Here is a 22,536-nt window from a genome sequence, read left to right on the forward strand (position 1 = left end):
ATATATATATATATTCACACACACACACACACACACACACACAAACCACATTTTTGTCACCACCTGCTGCCATCTTGTGGTTAGTAAGCTCAGTTTCCCTTGTTTGTGCAGAAGACCTGTCTCTTACATTTGGTCTTCCTCAGAGTTCCTGTGTTTCCTGTTGGCGGAGTTGCAAGACGTGCACAGCTGTATCTAATTTCACCAGCACTATTTTAGCAGCACCTGGCCAGCTGGATGGCACTCGGCTATTCCATTCCTTGACTGCGTTTGGATGAAGACTCCTAGACTCCTTGTATTGTTGCCTCATACTTTCTTGACTATTCCCTGTGCCATCCAGCGTGGTATGTACGTCGTAGTTTGCATGTCTTGCAATTTCGACCCGAGTTTTATTTAGTTTGTAGTTTAGCTTTAGTTCTTTTTATCACGGTGCTTTTTTTAAATTCTTTTTCACACCGTCGCTTTTTGTTACATTCAAGTTTTGGATCATTGTTGTGATTTACTTTCCTTTTTTGTGAAGTAAAGAACTATTTACTCTCAATTCCATCTGCACCCTTGGGTTCCTCTGTTCCACTGCTAATTGAACTGTGACAGAATAGGCGAGTCATTATTGAACCCGCAGATGATCAGATTCAGCTGGCCCTCAGGGCTCATGGCCAGCGGATATGTGAGCACGAACAAGCATTGTAAAATCTGACCACACTTGTGTAAGAGATGCATACTAGCATGTTTGTCCCTCGCCCGCTCCCAGACTCTGAAGCTGCTCAACCGGCAGCTCCTTCTTACCCCACGTCCTCGACATCGGGTTTTCTTACCCGGGAGCCCAGCATACCACATCTGCCAAGGTATGAGGGTGTCTTTGGACAAGAAAGATTATTTTTATATCAATGCTCTTTAGTTTTTGCACAGCAGCCTCACACATACACAACAGACTCCGCCCGAGTGGCATATGTACTAAGCTTACTGGCTGGAAGAGCAGCGAGCTGGGCTATGGAGGTATGTTAGAGTAAACCCGGACTTCGTTCCAGCTTACCCCTATTTTCCGTTGAATTGCGCAGCGTCTTTGATCACCCCGTGAGGGAACGAGAGGCAGGCAGCCGCCTCCTCGCTACACGTCAGGGGCCCTCCTCGGTAGCGGACCACTCAATATCCTTCCAAATCCTGGCGGCGGAGAGTGGCTAGAGGGATAGAGCTTTACGAGGAATATTCCTGGCTAGCCTTAGCTCCCAGATCCAAGACGAGCTGGCTGCCCGCGACGAGACCCAGATCCTCGAGGAGCTCTTCTCGCTCGCCATCCGATTGGACAACCGCTTACGAGAGCGACACGCCCAGAGGAGGGTGGATCCTCCGTCCGCCGGAGGGCAGTCATCTACCTGGTCCACATGATCAACACCCAAGCCTCAAGTTTCGTCGTTTCCGCCTTCCGACTGCAGTGCCCCGGAGGAGGGGTTAGAGGGGTCCATTCCCATGCAGCTGGGTGGCAGTCGCCTGTCGTCTGCAGAGAGGAGCCGTCGGCTGAGGTTGCGGCTGTGCCTGTACTGCGGAGCTGCGGACCACGTCGTTGTTCGCTGTCCTGCACGGCCTACTGGGGGCCTTTTCACGTCCACCCGAGACCTTCCGGAGAAAAGATTCCCTATTTCGCCGCCTGCTCCTGTGGTGATGTCTGCTTGCTCGCTGGAGGGAAAACTTCAAGTCGAAGGTACTCTGTCATGTGTGAGGGGTTCTTGTCCTACTAAGGCACTTATTGACTCAGGGGCTGATGAAAACATTATTGATAGTGGTCTTGTTGAATCTCTAAAGATTCTTACTATGGGTATTGATCGTATTAAGAATGTTAGCTCACTTGACGGGCGTCACCTGGCTAATATTACTCATCAGACACATGCTACATCCCTCCTTATTTCTGGTAATCACCGTGAGGAGGTTAAATTGTTTTTAATGCCTTCTCGTTCTGCGCCCTTAGTTCTTGGACTTCCATGGTTGCGACGTCACAGTCCAAGGACTACTTGTAAAATTACCGATTGGAGTATTTTTTTATCATAGTCACTGTTTGCGCTCTGCTTTGTCTCCAGCTAACCTTGTCACTCTTCCTACTCTTCAGGCCCCTTATCTCGCGTTGACTCCTGAGAAATATCATTCACTTAGTGAGGTTTTTTGTAAAGACCGGGCTACATCGCTACCCCCTCACCGCCCGTATGACTGTGCCATTGACCTTCTTCCAGGGTCGCCACTACCTTCTTCGCAGCTGTACAGTATTTTGCGTCCCGAACAGCATGCTATGGAGGAAACAGCTCCTCTTCTGTCACCGCCGGACACATTCGTCCCTCTTCCGCTCCTGTGGCGGCGGGGTTTTTCTTTGTTAAAAAGAAAGATGGTGGGTTACGACCCTGTATAGACCAACGAGCTCTGAACAAAATTACCATTAAGAATAAATACCCTCTTCCACTGCTGGAGTCTTCTTTTGCTCCTGGCGTCATTGTCACGCACGCACGCACACTTTGCTTTTTGTGCTTGGACATTTTTGTTTGTTGTATCCACAAAGTTCAGTGAGCAAGTTGTGCTACGACTAACTGTTGGATACCTATTCTGGATACTTTTATGGACACTTTATGGACAATTCTAAAGTGATCAAGGTGTCCTTGTTTGTCTAAAAACCTCACCGACCGCTAGCTAGCTTGGTTTGTTTTTAGCCAGATGTCTAGCTAGCCAGTCGCTAACCTCCAGCTTGCCTTGAGCGTGGTATTTTAACGATCGCACTTTTTTATACCAGGTTTTTGGACAGTCACAGTCGCGATGACCAACAAAAAGAGTGACAAGAAACAGGTGTCCCCTGGAGCTGCGTGTAAAGTCAGACAACCAGCCAGGAGACACCGATCCCAGCGAGGCTCAACCGATAGCGGAGGCGAGCCGGGCGGAAGCGTGGAGGTGGACGCATCTGTATTGGAATCAATCAACGAGAGATTGAGCAAGCTGGATATTCTGTATGCACTACACCAGGACATCCGTGACTTGAGAAGTAGCCTGGAATTCAGTCAGAAGGAGATCGAGGATCTAAGAAAGGATAATGCCTTTCTGAGAGGTGCGATGACTGACATGCAGAGATCTACCGACTTTCTTACCACGGACTATAGGCGCATTAAAGTTGGATATACAGTGCCGGGACATGAGAGAAAATCTCATAATTTCAAAAAAACTTTAAGAGAGTTCATGTCGGATAAGCTCAAACTCTCCCCGGAGGTGGTAAGAGACATAACTTTCTCATGAGTGCACAGATTGGGCAGACTTGTGGACAATAAAGTCCGTCCGATAATAGCTCGTTTTGAGCATTTTAAGCACAAAGAGTTGGTGAAAAGCAGAGGAAAGCAGCTGAAAGGAACCCCTCTCTGGTTAAATGACCACTTTCCAGCTGACATCAACGATAGGAGAAAGAAACTGTCACCGATCATGAGAGAGAACCGGCCCAGAACAAGAGAGTGGCACTAACAGTGGATAGGCTGTCCATAAATGGAAAGCTGTATCAGGAACCCAAGGTTACCCCCTGGCTTTTTTAGAATGGGCGTTGTGGGTGTTTTTAGCATCTTGGTTTGGCCTGTCATGACTACTTCCAGTACTGTCATGTCCTGCACTAAGCTGGGCCTTCATAGGGGCCTGGTGTTAGCTCACGTGAATGTGTGCAGCCTGCGTAAAAAGTATCAGGAAGTAGAGTGCATTATCAGAGACGATTTTATTAATATCTTTGCCATTTCTGAGACCCACCTTCATGATTCCTTTTCTGATTCAGTTGTAGCCATTGAGGGGTTCTCAATTTTTAGGAAAGATAGGAACAGGTTTGGGGGATGGGTGGCTATTTATGATGAGAATCATTTATCTATTAAAGTGCGTAATGATTTGATGAGGGAGAGCATTGAAGCTATTTGTGTGCAGGTCCATCTGCCTTATTTGAAACCAATTATAGTATGCTGTTTCTATAGGCCTCCAAGTGCTGATGCTCTGTATCTGAAGGAGTTATGTGAGATGTTTGACAGGATATCAGATGAGAATAGAGAAATCTATTTACTGGGTGATATGAATGTTGACTGGCTGGGAAAGGGGTGTACAAACAAAAGTAAGACACTTGCAATGCTTGCAATCTGTCCCAAATTGTTGCCCCTCCCATGAGAATAGGTGTAGGTAGTGATGGTATTATTTTAGCTACATGCATTGATCATATTTATACAAATGCTCCTGACCAATGCTCCAAAGCAGTCTCGGTTCCTGTAGGTTTTACTGACCACAACATAATAGCTGTCACTAGAAAGACAAGGGTTCCTAAACCTAAAGCGAAAATTATTTTTACAAGGTCTTATAAGAGATTTGATGAAGAGTGTTTTATTGATGAAATATCCTGTTTAAATTGGAACGAGGTGTGCAGTAAGGAAGACCCTGAGGCTGCACTGGACTTATTTATGTTAATGTACATGAGTGTTGTGGACAAGCATGCCCCGTTGAAAAAGTTTTCAGTTAAAACTAAGTCTGCCCCATGGATTGATAATGGACTTAGGAGTTTAATGACAGAAAGAGACATGGCTAAAAAAGCCACAGTCAACTCAGGTTTAATTGTTGATAGGCATAAGTACTGTTCCTTAAAAAACAAGGTCACAAAGTTAAACAAACTGAAAAGAAGGGAATATTACAAAGAGGTTACATGATATATAAATAAAATTCACAAACGCTAAGCCGGTACTGATAGGGACTGTATACAGACCCCTAATCAGAGTGATTTCTCTGGTGCTCTTGAAGAGTGCTTAGCTGGTGTTGACAACGTGGAGAAAATTATAACTGGAGATCCGAACACAGATATTCAACGCAGAGATGCGCCTGTCATCAAATCTTACAGCAAGTTTTTTAATCTGCACGCTCTCTCCTAGCTAGTAACGCTCCCCACATGGGTGCCTGATTCCACCCAATCAACCATAGATCTCATCCTCACATCAGACCAGCATAACATAAAAAATAGTGTGGTCATGATCTGTGGTCTTAGCGACCACTATATAACCTTCCGCACGAGCAAAATAAGTAAACCCAAAGCCAATGGCCACATAACAGCTCAATCCAGATGCCTTAAAACATACTTCTGTGATCATTTCAACCTTAACTTAGGTGAGTGGGACTGGTCCCCTGTGCTCACGAGCAACCTGGTTGAAGATGCTTGTGATCGCTTCAAAACAGCATTCCTAGCGATACTATATAATGATATAATGATATGGCTCCTGTGAGAACAGTCAGGATCAAAGCCCGCTCTGAACCATGGATCAATCCAGACCTATTAGCTGCCATAAAAGACAGAGACAGAAAATACTTCAAATACCAAAAGTGCAAAACCGAAGTAGATAAACAACCCAATAATAATAACCTCAAACCACTCCTTTTAACGCTCAAAAAGCAATGCAATATATTAAGAAATAAGACAAACAACCTGACTAAATCCTTAAAAAAAATTTACATTAACGACAAAATAGAGGACAACACAAATAAGCCACACGAGCTCTGGAAAATTCTCAACAACCAGCTTCCCGGATGCAGCCAGAAACTTAGAACCAGACTCACCAACATCAACATCAAGGAGGGTGACTCCCTCATTACAGACAAAATGGAGGTAGCAAGCAGACTTAACACCTTTTTTACCAGCATAGCCACAACTCTCGTTAACAAGCTGTACCATCACTCTGGTCGCTTTGGTGTAAAACACATTAAAGCCTTCAACAGAAAGCTAGGAGTAATCAACAACAATTTCAAATTAGAAATGGTCTTAGCTAACGAGGTGCTTAATAAATTGAGCACGCTCAACCCAAACAAGGCCACCGGCCTTGACAATATCCCCTCCAGATTCCTCATGGACTCTGCCACCAGCATTGCCCCAATAATCACACATATAATAAACCTCCCAATCAAACAAGGCCAAGTACCCAAGGATTTCAAGATAGCAAGAGTAACCCCCTTTATAAAAAAGGAAGCAAATTAGAACCTGGTAACTACCGACCTGTTTCTATTGTCTGTTCCATTTCGAAAGTAATGGAAAAAAATAGTTTATGAACAGGTCGATAGATACCTTGCTACTAATAAACTAAAGTACAAATTCCAATCATGCTTCAGAACTAACCACTCCACTGACACATGCCTTCTTATCTGACCGACCACATCAAACATGAGGTGGACGCGGGCTAGTACTGCAGCATGGTCATGCTGGACATTCAGAAGGCCTTTGACACCGTTGACCACGCTATACTCTTGGATAACCTCAGAGCAATCGCATTCTATAAAACCTCATCGAGCTGGATGCAATTTTACTTGAAGGGGAGGAAACAGGTGGTAGAGGTGAACGGCACTATTTCCCCTCCTCTCTCAGTAAGCTGTGGAGTCCCCCAAAGCAGTATACTAGGACCTTTACTGTTCCTAATATACGTAAATGACATGCCATCAGTATGCGACTGTGAATTGTTCCTGTTTGCGGATGACGCGACCCTGCTGGTATCCGGCAAGGACAAGTCACAGGTGGAACAAATCCTCAGTGCTGAACTCCTTAATATTTGCACATGGCTCGCTGACAACAAGCTATCCATACACTTAGGTAAAACGGAATCCATCCTATTTGGGTCCATACACTTAGGTAAAATGGAATCCATCCTATTTGGGTCCCATATCAACCTTATTAAAGTCAGTGACTTCACTATAAAAGTGGGTGACATTGTTATCACCAGGAAAGATGAGATCACCTACGTAGGTTCCATTCTAGAGGCTAATCTTTCCTGTGATGAAATGGCAACCAAGGTAATCAAAAGGGTCAACCAAAGAACGAGATTCCTCTACAGAATCTCCTCTCTGGACAACAAAAAAACCTTGAAGATTCTAGCGGGAACTCTCATTCAACCCTTTTTTGATTACGGTTGCAGCTCCTGGTACCCCAGCACCTCCAAAACCCTCAAATCTAGACTCCAAACATCCCAGAACAAGCTAGTCCGGTTACTTTTAGAACTCCGCCCCAGATCACACCTCACTTCAACCCAGTTCTCTAAAGTGGGCTGGCTCAGGGTGGAGGACAGAGTAAAACAACTTGCACTCAGCCTAGTCTATAAAATCTGCTACACCTCCTTGATACCGAACTACATGTCAAACTACTTCCTTAAAGTAAATGACCACTATAACCACAACACCAGGGGGAGCACCACAAACCACGTTAAACCCAGATTCCGATCTCACAAAGGTCTTAACTCATTCTGTTTCTATGCCACATCAATGTGGAATGCACTCCCAACAGGTGTAAAAGTAAATGCATCTCTATATTCCTTCAAAACCGATCTAAAACAACACCTCCAGGCAACTTCAACCCTTTACTAATACCCTCCTCCATTCACATCCCATCTCCCCAGATTGTAAATAACCTAATGTAAATAATCAAATGTAATCCTAATGTATATACTTGTTCTTATACTAGCTGAACTCCCTATGTTCTCTGCTCGCTGTACATATCCTACCAAGTAAGATATGTACTGTTTCAATGTCTGTTGATGCAATTGTTGATGACTGAAGTACTGATATCAACCAAAGCTCCTCATCCCATCCCCCGGATTGTAAATAATGTAAATAATTCAATGTATATACTATGATGATTAACCTGTGCGATGACTGTATTATGCTGATAGTATATATTTGTATCATGAATTGATTAACGTGGACCCCGACTTAGACAAGTTGAAAAACTTATTCGGGTGTTACCATTTAGTGGTCAATTGTACGGAATATGTACTGAACTGTGCAATCTGCTAATAAAAGTTTCAATCAATCAATCTATTAATCAAACCAACATTGAATGACCATGACCTTCGATCCCTCAGACGGCACTGTATCAAAAACCGACATTAATCTCTCAAGGATATCACCACATGGGCTCAGGAACACTTCAGAAAACCACTGTCACTAAATAGTTGGTCGCTACATCTGTATGTGCAAGTTAAAGCTATACTATGCAAAGCGAAAGCCATTTATCAACAACATCCAGAAACGCCGCTGGCTTCTCTGGGCCCGAGATCATCTAAGATGGACTGATGCAAAGTGGAAAAGTGTTCTGTGGTCTGACGAGTCCACATTTACATAATGTCATGGCTGTCTAAAGTTTCCAATAATTTCTACATCTCTTATTTTTTTATGAGTAATTGAAGCACATACTTGTTGGTCACAAAAAACATTGATGAAGTTTGGTTCTTTTATGAATTTATTATGGGTCTACTGAAAATGTGACCAAATCTGCTGGCTCAAAAGTATACATACAGCAATGTCAATATTTGGTCACTTGGCAAGTTTGAATGAATGAATGAATGGGTTTATTTTGAGCCATGCAAACAAAACAAGAGAATGACATAAAATACAAAAAAAATATATAGATACATTATTTTTACACCTACATTGAAAACATTACATGTGCCTAATCTTTTGTAAATGTCAAGATTGGCTCAAAAGGGAGTGGGAAGAAGTAAACTTATTAGGTCCCACCCCTATACATATACAATATATATATACAATATATAATACAATAATATATATAATATAATTCAATTCAGTGGTTGCTGCTATATATTGTCTATATAAAATACATTTAAATTCACACACATTTACATATATACATATGTACACACACATATACACACACACATATATACAATGTATATATATATATATATATATATATATATATATATCTGCCTCACAATACGAAGTTCCTGCAGTCCTGGGTTCAAATCCAGGCTCGGGATCTTTCTGTGTGGAGTTTGCATGTTCTCCCCGTGAATGCGTGGGTTCCCTCCGGGTACTCCGGCTTCCTCCCACTTCCAAAGACATGCACCTGGGGGTAGGTTAATTGGCAACACTAAATTGGCCCTAGTGTGTGAATGTGATTGTGAATGTTGTCTGTCTATCTGTGTTGGCCCTGCGATGAGGTGGCGACTTGTCCAGGGTGTACCCTGCCTTCCGCCCGATTGTAGCTGAGATAGGCGCCAGCGCCCCCCGCGACCCCGAAAGGGAATAAGCGGTAGAAAATGGATGGATGGATGTATATATGTATATACATATATATATATATACATATATACACATACACACATAATCACATACATACACACATGCATATACCCAAAATACACACACACAAACACACACACACACACACACACACCTATATAAATACAATTTATATAATAGTATATATAATATACACTTTTGTCTAAACATTATTAACAGTTTATGGTGCCTATGGGAACAAGCTTTCATTTTGACTGTGATATTAGTGGTTAATAGTGGATCTGTGGCTGTGGAGCTACTGCCCCTGATCAACAGGACCTGAGGACCACTCTTGCTATGTGTCCTATGCTGTGCATTAAAAGAGACGAGGGGAGCCCCCTGCCAGAGGAGTTATCCACGAACATAAGATCCCCCACTCGCCTGCCCTGTACTACAGATAGTGTACTTATTATGTGTCCTATGCTGCGCATTAAAAGAGACGAGGGGAGCCCCCTGCCAGAGGAGCTATCCACGAACATAAGATCCCCCACTCGCCTGCCCTGTACTCCAGTTAGTGTACCCAAATCCCTTTTCTTAGTTTCCATCGGCACCAATTCTTTAGTCAGAATTCATATTTGTTTTTACATTTGCAGAAAATTTGTTTTACTCAAAATTGCATATAGGATTGTTTGTGTACACACACACACACACACACACACACACACACACAATTCAATGTATTCCTCTCATTGATACTAATTCATATAGTTTAACTAGTTTGGTGATGTCATAGAAGTAATAATAATAATGATAATATCAACAATGACTAAACAATAATAATATCGATAATGATAACAATAATAATAACAATATGAACAATAGCAATAGCAATGACAATAAATGATGACAATAATACATATAAAATAATGAAGATGATGATGATAATAACAACAATAATAATAATAATAACAATAATCATTATTAGCCAGTGATGGAGTTTAACACTTAGGGATCCATGTTCACATTCATATACATTGCCCATACCATTTTTTTTTATCTTGTTTTGAACTGATGGATATTTGAACATTGCTTGAGCCCCACATCCAATCCGTTCCAAAGTTTCACTCCACGCACAGACACACACAAACTTTTCCTGGTAGTTCTTACTGTTGGAATAGTAAAGATACTACACCCGCTTAGATTATGAACTCTTTCTCTGTGTTTGAAATGTATTTGAATATTGGCACGTAGAACCTTTTTGTTTGCTTTAAATAATAATTGAGCTGTATTAAAATCAACTAGATCAGGCAGTTTTAATCATTTAGATTGTAAAAATAAAATATTTGTGTGGTCACAATATCCCACCTTGTGTAGAATTCTTATTGCACATTTTTGGAGTGTAACCAGGGGATGTAGTGAAGTTTTGTAGTTGTTGCCCCAGATTTCTATGCAGTAATTTAGATATGGCAAGACCAATGTACAATATAATAAATGCAGAGCTGTGTAATTTAAGAAGAATTTGGATTTATTGATAATAGAGATGGTTTTGGAGATTTTGCTTTGTATATGTCTTATGTGTGGTTTCCAGCTTAATTTATTATCAATAGTGACTCCTAAGAATTTAATTTCTGACACAGTTTCTAGAATCAGGGCATCTATATTTATTGCTGGTCCTGGATTGGAATAGCCGAATAACATAACTTTTGTTTTCTTTAAATTAAGGGATCATTTGTTTATATCTAACCATGTTTTTAATTTTGCAAGTTCAATATTTAGGGTGGATACAAAATGTGTATAATTATCGTTAGAATAGAAAATATTAGTGTCGTCTGCGAATATGACTAATTTTAATACAATTGATACTTTAAATATGTCATTAATATATAAGTTAAATAACTTGGGACCAAGAACGGATCCCTGTGGAACCCCACAAGCAATGTCCAAATGCCCAGATGTAAACTCGCCCATCTTCACAAACTGCTGTCTTTGTGTTAAATAGCTCCTTATCCAAGTCAAAGCTACTCCCCTTATTTCATATTTGTATAATTTTTTCAGTAATATTTGATGATTAATGGTGTCAAATGGTTTACTCAGATCCATGTAAATTCCAGCTGCATATTTCTTACAATCTAAGCTATTGGTTATCTCTTCTACTGCATCAATTATTGCCATAGATGTTGACCTCGCTGTCCTAAAACCGTATTGACTTTCATTAATTATCTTATGATTATCTATAAATTTCTGTAATCTAGTGTTATATAATTTCTCTAAGATTTTGGAAAACTGCGGGAGCAAAGAGACAGGTCGGTAGTTTGTGAAGATGTGTTTGTTCCCATTTTTATATATTGGTATTACCTTTGCCATTTTCATTTTATTAGGAAATGGTCCTGTTTGGAAGGACAGGTTAAATATATAAGTTAGTGGTTTGGTGATGGAATGTATGTTTTTTTTCACAAGTGTCATATCTATGTCAAAACAATCAGTAGATGTTTTATTTTTGCAATTATTAACAACATCTATTATTTCCTCTTCAGTTACTCCCAACAGAAACATACTCATTGGATTCATTTCATTCAGTGACTCCATTTCATTGCTGCTATAATCAGGGATTTTGGCTGCCAATTCTGATCCGACATTTACAAAGAAACTGTTAAAACTCTCCACAACATTATTCATATTATAATTATCTTGGTTGTTATCAGTGAAATAGCGAGGATACGAGTTATTTTTTGATTTGCCTTTAATTATAGTGTTAAGTATTCCCCACACCTCCTTAGTGTTATTCTTATTCCTATGTAATAGATTGGTATAATATAATTTCTTACTAGTCCTTATTATATCAGTCAATTTATTTTTATATGTTTTATATCTATGTTCAGAGTCTTCAATCCGTTTCTTTGTATATTCATTTTTTGAGCCAGGTTTTACATTACTTAATTTGATGAATTGTCTATATAATGTGTTTTTCTTTTTACAAGCGTTTTGTAAACCCTTGGTTAACCATGGGCACTTTAAAGTTTTGTTGTTGTTTCTAATTTTTTTTAGAGGACATTTTTGGTTATATATCGAATTAAATATATCTATAAATGATTCAAAGGCACTATCCACATCCTTTTTGTTGTACACGCAATCCCAGTTTTGCATTGTTAGGTCCTGATTTAATAGATTGAAAGAGTCTTCTGTTCTAACTCGTTTGTAAGTATATTTTTGCTGGGAATTCAGGTCTGTACTGGTCTCATCATTATAGACTGTGAATACAGGCAGATGATCGGTTATGTCACAGACCATTACTCCACTGATGTTTGAAGACTGCATATTATTTGTGAAGATGTTATTGATAAGGGTTGCACTGTGCGATGTTATTCTAGTCGGTCTTGTAATGGTTGGGTATAAACTCATACTGTGCATCCTGTTAATATAGTTTTATGTTGCTATGTGGTTATTTGGATTCATGAGATCAATATTATAATCCCCACAAATAAATATTGTTTTATTAACTATTTCTGAGAAAGTTTTTTCAGCCCACTCAGTAAATAGTTCCCCTTTTGAACCTGGTGACCTGTATATACAGCTAACTATGATATTTTTCTTCCTTTCATTAATGATTTCTATTGATAAGCATTCAACTATATCATTTACTGATACAGTCATGTCTTTTAATATTTTGTATTTATATTTCTTGTGAACGTACATAGCGACTCCTCCACCCATTTTATTTGTTCTGTTAACATAGTTTAAATTATAATCCTTTATCTCAAAATCAATGCCTTTTGCTTCATTAAACCATGTTTCAGATATAGCAATTATGCTAAATGGATTCACAAAATGTTGTAAGTAGTCTTGAATTGCACTGGAATTTGCATACATGCTTCTACTGTTAAAATGGATGACTGAAAATGTGCCTTTTGATTTTATTGAGTTATTATATTCCTTTTCTGAATAGTATTTGCAGTTAATGGAGTCAGATGATGGAAACATATTATCTGGATCGAGATGATATTCCAAGTCTAATGAATTGTGATCAGTATACTCTGATAATTTTAGTTCAAAAATCTTGGAATCTAAAATCCTTTGTTGTATTGTTAAATTGTTGTCTGTAATATCAGAGGACTGATTGTATGCCATTGAATGAACTTGTTAAAGTACCTTTTAACTCTCCTTGTCCCACTAATTCACATATTTATTCATATTTCTTCAGTTCCTGTATGTCTCTAACAACCAGCACTTTTGCTTGTTCAGGTGATCCGTTCAGTTTTATGAATATTTTACAGTTTGTGACCCAAGTATTCTGTATTTTGTTTTGTTTCCTTAAGTGCCTGGCTTTTTTTGCAATATCTGCATTCCTTTTGATCAGGTGATCATTCAAATATACGTTGGTGGCTTTTAGCTCTCTCCCTTGTTTCATTAGTTCAGTGTTTCTTTTCCTGTTGACGAACCTCAGGATAACAGCAGGCATGACGTCCCTCTTCGCAGGCAGAGGATGACACGCTTCGATTGAGTTCTTGTCCAGATGAATGTCTCTGGAAGCCAGAAAGTCCACAACCTGCTCCTCCACCAAGCCAGCCTCCAGGTCCCCAGATGCACTCTCGCTCCCCGCAGCATGTGCATATGAGCGGGGTTTAACTTTTAGCCCCGTCACAATCACGTCATTCAGTCTAGAATACTGCTCCAGATCTTCCACTTTCCTCTCCAACTCGCCAATCTTCTTATCCCTCTCCTGGATGCACATAAGGAGCTCCGTGACTTCGTCCACGAGTTTAAGAATTATATCCTGTTTAATCCGTATGTCATTTACGTCTTGTGATAGAAACTGTAGGGACTTTTTAATGTCCTCATTTTCCTCCGCCGCTGGGGTTCTCTTCGGTCCCATGACGACGAGCACTTAAGACCCCACAGTCTGGTTAGAGATGATATTTAGCTGCTCAGCGATGTGTCGACAACTTCTGCGTCTTTGTTAGCAGCTAACAAGCTAAGCCAACTGGCGAGCTAATCTAAGTCAGCACGAAACACGTCAAAATGCTTCTCGCGCACCGAGACAATCTTATCCCTAAATAAAGACTCAAAGATGTATTTTATACGACGTGAATATTTAAAAACTGGAGAAAAAGTAATAAGACTTCCCTGTCGACGTGTGAACTCCAAACAGGAAGTTTCAATGCTATAAGGCATACATCCATCCATCCATCCATTTATTTATTACCGCTTATTCCCTTTTAGCGGTCGCAGGGGGCGCTGGAGCCTATCTCAGCTACAATCGGGCGGAAGGCAGGGTACACCCTGGACAAGTCGCCACCTCATCGCAGGGCCAACACAGATAGACAGACAACATTCACACTCACATTCACACACTAGGGCCGATTTAGTGTTGCCAATCAACCTATCCCCAGGTGCATGTCTTTGGCAGTGGGAGGAAGCCGGAGTACCCGGAGGGAACCCACGCATTCACGGGGAGAACATGCAAACTCCACACAGAAAGATTCCGAGCCTAACTAACTCCTGCCACCGTGAAGCCCTGGGGGTACTTGAAGGTATGCCAAGGGGTACGTGAGATTTTTTTTAAATATTCTAAAAATAGCAACAATTCAAAAGTCCTTTATAGATATATATATATTGAATAATACTTCAACAAAATATGAATGTATGTTCAGAAACTGTGAAAAGAAATGCAACAATGCAATATTCTGTGTTGACAGCTAGATTTTTTGTGGACATGTTCCATAAATATTGATGTTAAAGATTTCATTTTGTGAAGAAATGTTTAGAATTAAGTTCCTGAATCCAGATGGATTTCTATTGCAGTCCCCAAAGAGGGCACTTTAAGTTGATGATTACTTATGTGTAGAAATCTTTATTTATAATTGAATCACTTGTTTATGTTCCAAGAAGTTTGTAGTTATTTTTAAATCTTTTTTTCCAGTAAGTTCAAGAAAGACCACTACAAATGAGCAATATTTTGCAGTGTTATACAATTTCATAAATAAGAAACTGATGACATAGTGATGTATTTTACGTCTTTATCTCTTTTTTTCAACCAAAAATGCTTTGCTCTAATTAGGGGGTACTTGAATTACAAAAATGTTCACAGGGGGTACATCACTGTAAAAACCACTGCTATAAAGCACTTTTGGGAGCCATCCACAAGCTTTTGGCAACCTTCTCGTTGAATTTTTGACCACTCCTCTTGACAAAATTGGTGCAATTCAGCTAAATTTGTTGGTTTTTTGACAAGGACTTGTTTCTTCAGCATTGTCCACACGTATAAGTCTGGATTTTGGGAAGGCCATTCTAAAACCTTAATTCTAGCCTGACTTAGCCATTCCTTTACCACTTTTGACGTGTGTTTGGGGTCATTGTCCTGTTGGAACACCCAACTTCGCCCAAGACCCAACCTCAAGGCTGATGATTTTAGGTTGTCCTGAACAAATTGGAGGTAATCCTCCTTTTTCATTGTCCCTTTTACTCTCTGTAAAGCACCAGTTCCATTGGCAGAAAAACAGGCCCAGAGCATTATACTACCACCACCAGGCTTGACTTTAGGATTGGTGTTCCTGGAAATAAAGGCCTAATATTTTTCCTCCAAACATATTGCTGAGTATTGTGACCAAACAGTTCCATTTTATTTTCATCTGACTACACATGGACAAAGATAAGACCTTCTGGAAGAAAGTTCTAAAACAGAACCACTTGAGGTAGCGACTTTTCCAGGGTGTACCCCGCCTTCCGCCCGATTGTAGCTGAGATAGGCGCCAGCGCCCCCCGCGACGCCAAAAGGGAATAAGCGGTAGAAAATGGATATATATATATTAGGGGTGTGGGAAAAAATAGATTCAAATACGAATCGAATCGTTTACGTTGTGCGATTCAGAATCGATTCTCATTTTTAAAAAATCTATTTTTTATTTCATTTAATTTAATTTATTTTTTTTAATCAATCCAACAAACCGCTACACAGCAATACCATAACAATGCGACCCAATTCCAAAACCAAACCTGACCCAGCAACACTCAGAACTGCAATAAACAAATCAATTGAGAGGAGACACAAACACGACACAGAACAAACCAAAAGTAATGAAACAAATATTAATACTATCAACAACAGTATCAATATTAATTATAATTTCAGCATAGCAGTGATTAAAAATCCATCACTGACATTATCATTCAACATTTATAAAAAATAATATAAAAGAACAATAGTGTAACAGTGGCTTACACTTGCATCGCATCTCATAAGCTTGACAACACACAGTGTCCAATGTTTTCACAAAGATAAAATAAGTCATATTTTTGGTTCGTTTAATAGTTAAAACAAATTTACATTATTGCATTCAGCTGATAAAACATTGTCCTTTACAATTACAAAAGCTTTTTTTTTTTTAAATCTACTACTCTGCTAGTATGTCAGCAGACTGGGGTAGATCCTGCTGAAATCCTATGTATTAAATGAATACAGACTCGCTTTGAATCAGACAAATATCCTTTTTGAATCGAGAATCGAATCGAATCGAAAAAAAGATATATTATCGAATCGTGACCCAAAGAATCGATATTGAATTGAATCGTGGGACACCCAAAGATTCACAGCCCTAATATATATATATATATATATATATATATATATATATATATATATATATATATATAAATATATATAAATATATATATATATATATACAAACCCCGTTTTCATATAAGTTGGGAAATTGTGTTAGATGTAAATATAAACGGAATACAATGATTTGCAAAACCTTTTCAACCCATATTCAATCAAATGCACTACAAAGACGAGATAGTTGATGTTCAAACTCATAAACTTAATATTTTTTTGCAAATAATAATTAACTTAGAATTTCATGGCTGCAACATGTGCCAAAGTAGTTGGGAAAGGGCATGTTCAACACTGTCTTATATCACCTTTTCTTTTAACAACACTCAATAAACGTTTTGAAACTGAGGAAACTAATTTTTGAAGCTTTGAAAGTGGAATTCTGTCCCATTCTTGTTTTATGTAAAGCTTCAGTCGTTTAACAGTCCGGGGTCTCCGCTGTCGTATTTTACGCTTCATAATGCACCACACATTTTCAATGGGAGACATGTCTGGACTGCAGGCGGGCCAGGAAAGTACCCACACTCTTTTTTTACGTTGGCACGCTGTTGTAACACGTGCTGAATGTGGCTTGGCATTGTCTTGCTGAAATAAGCAGGGGCGTCCATGAGAAAGAGGTCGCTTAGATGGCAGCATATGTATGTAAAACCTGTATGTACCTTTCAACATTAATGGTGCCTTCACAGATGTGTAAGTTACCCATGCCTTGGGCACTAATGTACCCCCATACCATCACAGATGCTGTTTTTTTAACTTTGCGTCGATAACAGTCTGGATGGTTTGCTTCCCCTTAGGTCCAGATGACATAATGTAGAATATTTCCAAAAACAATTTGAAATGTGGACTCGTCCGACCACAGGACACTTTTCCACTTTGCATCAGTCCATCTCAGATGATCTCGGGCCCAGAGAAGCCGGCGGCGTTTTTGGATGTTGTTGATAAATGGCTTTCGCTTTGCATAGTAGAGCTTTAACTTGCACTTACAGATGTAGCGACGAACTGTATTTATTGACAGTGGTTTTCTGAAGGGTTCCTGAGCCCATGTGGTGATATCCTTTAGAGATTGATGTCGGTTTTTGATACAGTGCCGTTTGAGGGATCAAAGGTCATGGTCATTCAATGTTGGTTTCCAGCCATGCCACTTACGTGGAATGATTTTTCCAGATTTTCTGAACCTTTTGATGATATCATGGACCGTATATGTTGAAATCTCTAAATTTCTTGCAATTGCACTTTGAGAAACGTTGTTCTTAAACTGTTTGACTATTTGCTCAAGCAGTTGTGTGGACAAAGGGGTGTACCTCGCCCCATCCTTTCTTGTGAAAGACTGAGCATTTTTTGGGAAGCTGTTTTTATACCCAATCATGGCACCCACCTGTTCCCAATTAGCCTGCACACCTGTGGGATGTTCCAAATAAGTGTTTGATGAGCATCCCTCAACGTTATTAGTATTTATTGCCACCTTTCCCAACTTCTTTGTCATGTGTTGCTGGCATCAAATTCTAAAGTAAAAATGTTTATCAGTTTGAACATCAAATATGTCGTCTTTGTAGCATATTCAACTGAATATGGGTTGAAAATTATTTGTAAATCATTGTATTCCATTTATATTTACATCTAACACAATTTACCTACTCATATGGAAACAGGGTTTGTACATATATATATATATATATATATATATATATATATATATATACACACACACACACACACATCTATATGGAAGAATAAATATTTGCTGCTTGCTTTCCTACTGGCATTCACTTTGAACTTGTGTGTCGCCTATCTACTTCATTTTATCTATGTCTGACAGACATGCTGCCGCACTGTATGTTTATGATTGTCTCTTCAGATGTATTAACCAACTTGCTAATTTACTCTTCTTAGCTGGTTACTTTCTGCTGAAGCGCGGTTCATTTTAGTTTTCTGTTGAAGTGTACAAGGATTTATTCTTGTTTCACTAGTTCACATTTAAGCTAGCTCAGCGCCGCAGCTAGCATAAAGCGTGTCCGAGCTAACTCAGCTCATATGAAAAATTTTTTAGCTGAAGGTTCTCCCGCGGTTAGTTAGAACAAAACCTAGAACTAACGTACACAGAGCATTGGCGCATTAATGGTGCATTCTAAAAACGTTGTTATTACTTTATTTAACATAACGTATTTTTCGGACCATAGGGCGCACCGGATTATAAAACGCACTGTCGATAAGCGGGTCTAGTCAGGTCTATTTTCATACAAAAGGCGCACCAAATTGTGGCGTACATAACATGTAATGGTGGTGCTTTGGTCAAACTGTTGCAGAGATTATGTTTTACAGATCATCTTCAAGCCGCTTTTTCTGACAGTTGCTTCAGGATGTGCCGTTTTGTGGGCGGTCTTATATATGTGGCTCACCTTTGGCAGCATCTTCTCTCCGTCATCTTTGTTGTAGCGGTGTAGTGTGCAAAGACGGGAGTGGAAGTGTCAAAAGATTAAGCTAACTGTTTTAAAGACATTCAGATTTTGCTTAAATCAACAACGGAGCAGCATCTCCTCATCCGTGGCTCACTAGTGCAACAACAACGCTAGAAATGTGTCCCAAGAAAAACTGTCTGACAGGAAATCTCTAGTAACTAAAGTTTCTCGGGTGAATAATGTAAACTGACTACGAAAGTATGTTTTAGCGCTTTCATGGTGAGTTTACTGACAGATATAAGTAAGAACTTTACACTGCTTTATATTACAAATGGCAACAGCGGAAGATGAATGTCCCATAACAAGGAGATAGAGAAAAAGAAGAAGCTTATCTACTACGGTGTCGGCAGGGACTACAAGGGCGGAAGCGCACAAATTTTCAGGACTTATGCAGATCCCAAATGCCCATCAACAGGTACCAGAAGGTAAGAAAAGTTGCTTTTGCATAACATTGTGAAACAAAACGCCAAATAATATGTCTTAACTTATACACACACCATAATAATACTCGTATGTTGAAGCACAGTACAATCTATCAAGCGGTGCGGCTTCATAGCTACTAGTACTAAAACATGTTGATAGATTTTAGAGCGCTGTGTGTAATGTTCTATATTTTCAATGGAACATTTAACATTTTGGTGTTGTTTACTTGAGTCATATTGCAGTCTACATGTATCTCTTATGTGTGACTGCCATCTGCTGGTCACACTCATCATTTCACCATGTACCAAATAAAATAGCTTCGAGGTCGGTAAGCACAACAAAAATTATTTTGTCAAATTGGCACACCGGATTATAAGGCGCACTGTCAAGTTTTGAGAAAACGCAATGATTTTAAGTGCGCCTTATAGTCCGAAAAATGTTGAGCAAATAGTCGATGATTCTATATTTTTCCATCAATTCATGAATCACCCACTTTTTAATGGTGATTCATCGTAGAATCCATCATATTTCCCACCTTGATTGGTGAATACCTATAAAAGTACCAAATTTGGTACCAATCCCTAGCTGTTATCTAAAAGGTTCGCAAAGCACAACAGTGTATCAGATAAAAAAATAATAGAAAAACAAACCTTAAACTTGGTGAGATGGTTGTCTCGGATGGGGTCCCTGTACAGACAGCTCCAACAGCTCCCCATGGCTTCAGCAGGCCAGCTGAAACCTACCAAACCCACAAACACACACACATACATAAGCTCTGACTGCGCAGGACAGCAGCGATCTCTCATCCAACACGCATCTTACTTAGTCCAGGCCATGGGCGTGAAGGGACGTGCGCGCTTCAGTCCCAGGATCTTCTGCTGGGCGTTGTGGTGACAAGCCACATGCTTTGCTGGATTGGCATCTTCAGGAGCGCCGTCACGCTCTTGGCCCTGACAGAGGGAACGGATGATGATGAAAGTACTTGTGAACACCTGCAGCCTCGCCATTAACAACATGCTTTTTTGCAGCATTGCCGATGTGCACTGCAACATCCTGACGGCAACAAGACTCCGTAAAGCGACAATAAAACAAACATGATGTTTAAATCCTCGCTGTTTCATTTGGTAACGGCAATATATGCTTGTATTTACACTTGGACCCATAATACATTTTGCTGGACGACATAGTGCCCCATAAATTATTGCCAAAAAATGATATTATTGACAGCATTATTTTGAGACCACGAATGTAATTATAATATGTAATGATGATAATAATAATGCAAGTAACCCTTTCAAACACAATATAAATATTTCTTGTTAGTATGTATACCATTTAATTTGAAGATCAATAAGTTTTGATAATTCCTAAATAAGTAAATAAATCAAACTCTTAATCTGTTAGCAAAAATTCAACTTCAAAAAATATTTAACATCTTAAAAAGCGGGCAGCGGAATCGTCCTGTCCCCTTAGCAGAAAAACAGCCCCAAAGCATGATGTTTCCAGCCCCATATTTCACAGTAGGCGTGGTGTTCTTGGGATGCAACTCAGTATTCTTCTTCCTCCAAACACGACGAGTTGAGTTTATACCAAAATGGATACATGGATGGTACAGCAGAGGATTGGGAGAATGTCATGTGGTCAGATGAAACCAAAATAGAACTTTGGTTAATGCAGTATGAACAAGAATGTTTTAATGTAGACACATAGAATCATCATACTGCTGTGATTATATGCATCAAGTGTTCATTCAAGGCCGAGGCAAAATATCGAGATCTATATTGTGTATCGTGACATGGCCTAAAAATATCGAGATATTAAAAAAAGGCCATATCGCCCAGCCCTAATAGAGCCGTGATTTGTGTAGTGCCATACAGCATTCAGTGTTTGTTTTTGCTGTTTTTTATAGTAATGGACAAATGTTAAACATGTGATTTCAATGTTAATGATATGCATTTATTAGGAAAAAAAATAGAAGGGTATGGCAACTATTTTTCTTAAAACACGAATTGAAGCTACAAACTGTTAGATTATTCGATTGGCTACAGCCCCATTTTTCTATGGCATATTTGTGTGGCGTTTTCTGCCTTTGTAGACTAAAAAACTATTAATTGTCTGTATGATCTAACTAAGCGTCTTAGGGGAACAATTTTTTGGTTGCTTTTTCTAAAGCTTTGGGCTTTGATAACCAATGATGTTGCTGGAGGAAATAACACACATTGATTGGTATTGGCGGTGGCCTCGCAGTGAGCACATGAAAGGTTGGAATATCTGCGTAGAGTTTGAATGTACTCCACGCACCCTTAAAACATTTGACATTAATTGTCTAAAAATTGTCGACTGGTGTGAATATCCATCCATCCATTTTCTACTGCCTGTATCATGAGCGTGATCAATCATACAGTAGGGATGTAACGATATGAAAAGTTCAAATCACACTTTTTGTGACCAAAATTATCACGGTCACCGCAGTATTGTTGAATACAAAGAAATCACTTGACTTAAGTTTTTTTTAAATAACTAAAATAAATAGACGGATCGCGCTGCTGTTTTCAAGGACCTTCTACAAAAAAGATAGTCAAAGATTATCTAAGACACCAGTGTGGTGTTTTTCAGAATCCATTGCAAAAATGTGAGTCTTTCACAAGTTTTTGGAACTGAACTCATGGGACAGCAGTTCCATGCATCCATTTTCTACCGCTTGTCCTTTTCGGGTCGCGGTGGGTGCTGGGGCCTATCTTAGCTTCATTAGGGCGGGAGGCGGGGTACACCCTGGAATAGTCGCCACCTCATCACGGGGCCAACACAGATAGACGGACAACATTCACACTCACATTCACACACTACGGCCAATTTAGTGTTGCCAATCAACCTATCCCCAGGTGCATGTCTTTGGAGGTGGGAGGAAGCCGGAGTACCCAGGGGGAACCCACGCAGTCACGGGGAGAACATGCAAACTCCACACAGAAAGATACCGAGCCCGGGATTGAACTCAGGACCTTCGTATAGTGAGGCACATGA

The 22,536-nt window shown here is 39.7% G+C and overlaps 1 protein-coding gene across 2 annotated transcripts in view; it reads right to left on the minus strand.

Moving 5' to 3' along the window:
- frs3 (fibroblast growth factor receptor substrate 3) overlaps nucleotides 1-22,536 on the minus strand; it is a 60,064-nt gene that overhangs the window by 32,459 nt on the left and 5,069 nt on the right. Inside the window, exons 2-3 of one of the 2 annotated variants that reach the window (XM_061874370.1) lie at nucleotides 20,338-20,465; nucleotides 20,166-20,254 (exon numbers count right to left, since the gene is read on the minus strand). In XM_061874370.1, the coding sequence (XP_061730354.1) occupies nucleotides 20,166-20,231 (66 nt within the window). In that variant the 5' untranslated portion in view covers nucleotides 20,232-20,254; nucleotides 20,338-20,465. Of the gene's footprint in view, nucleotides 1-13,463; nucleotides 14,560-20,165; nucleotides 20,255-20,337; nucleotides 20,466-22,536 lie in introns of those variants that run through there. The other variant, XM_061874371.1, reaches the window with a different exon arrangement.

This window comes from Nerophis ophidion, linkage group LG16, assembly GCF_033978795.1.
Source record: "Nerophis ophidion isolate RoL-2023_Sa linkage group LG16, RoL_Noph_v1.0, whole genome shotgun sequence".
In the NCBI taxonomy this organism is placed as follows: Eukaryota; Metazoa; Chordata; class Actinopteri; order Syngnathiformes; family Syngnathidae; genus Nerophis; species Nerophis ophidion.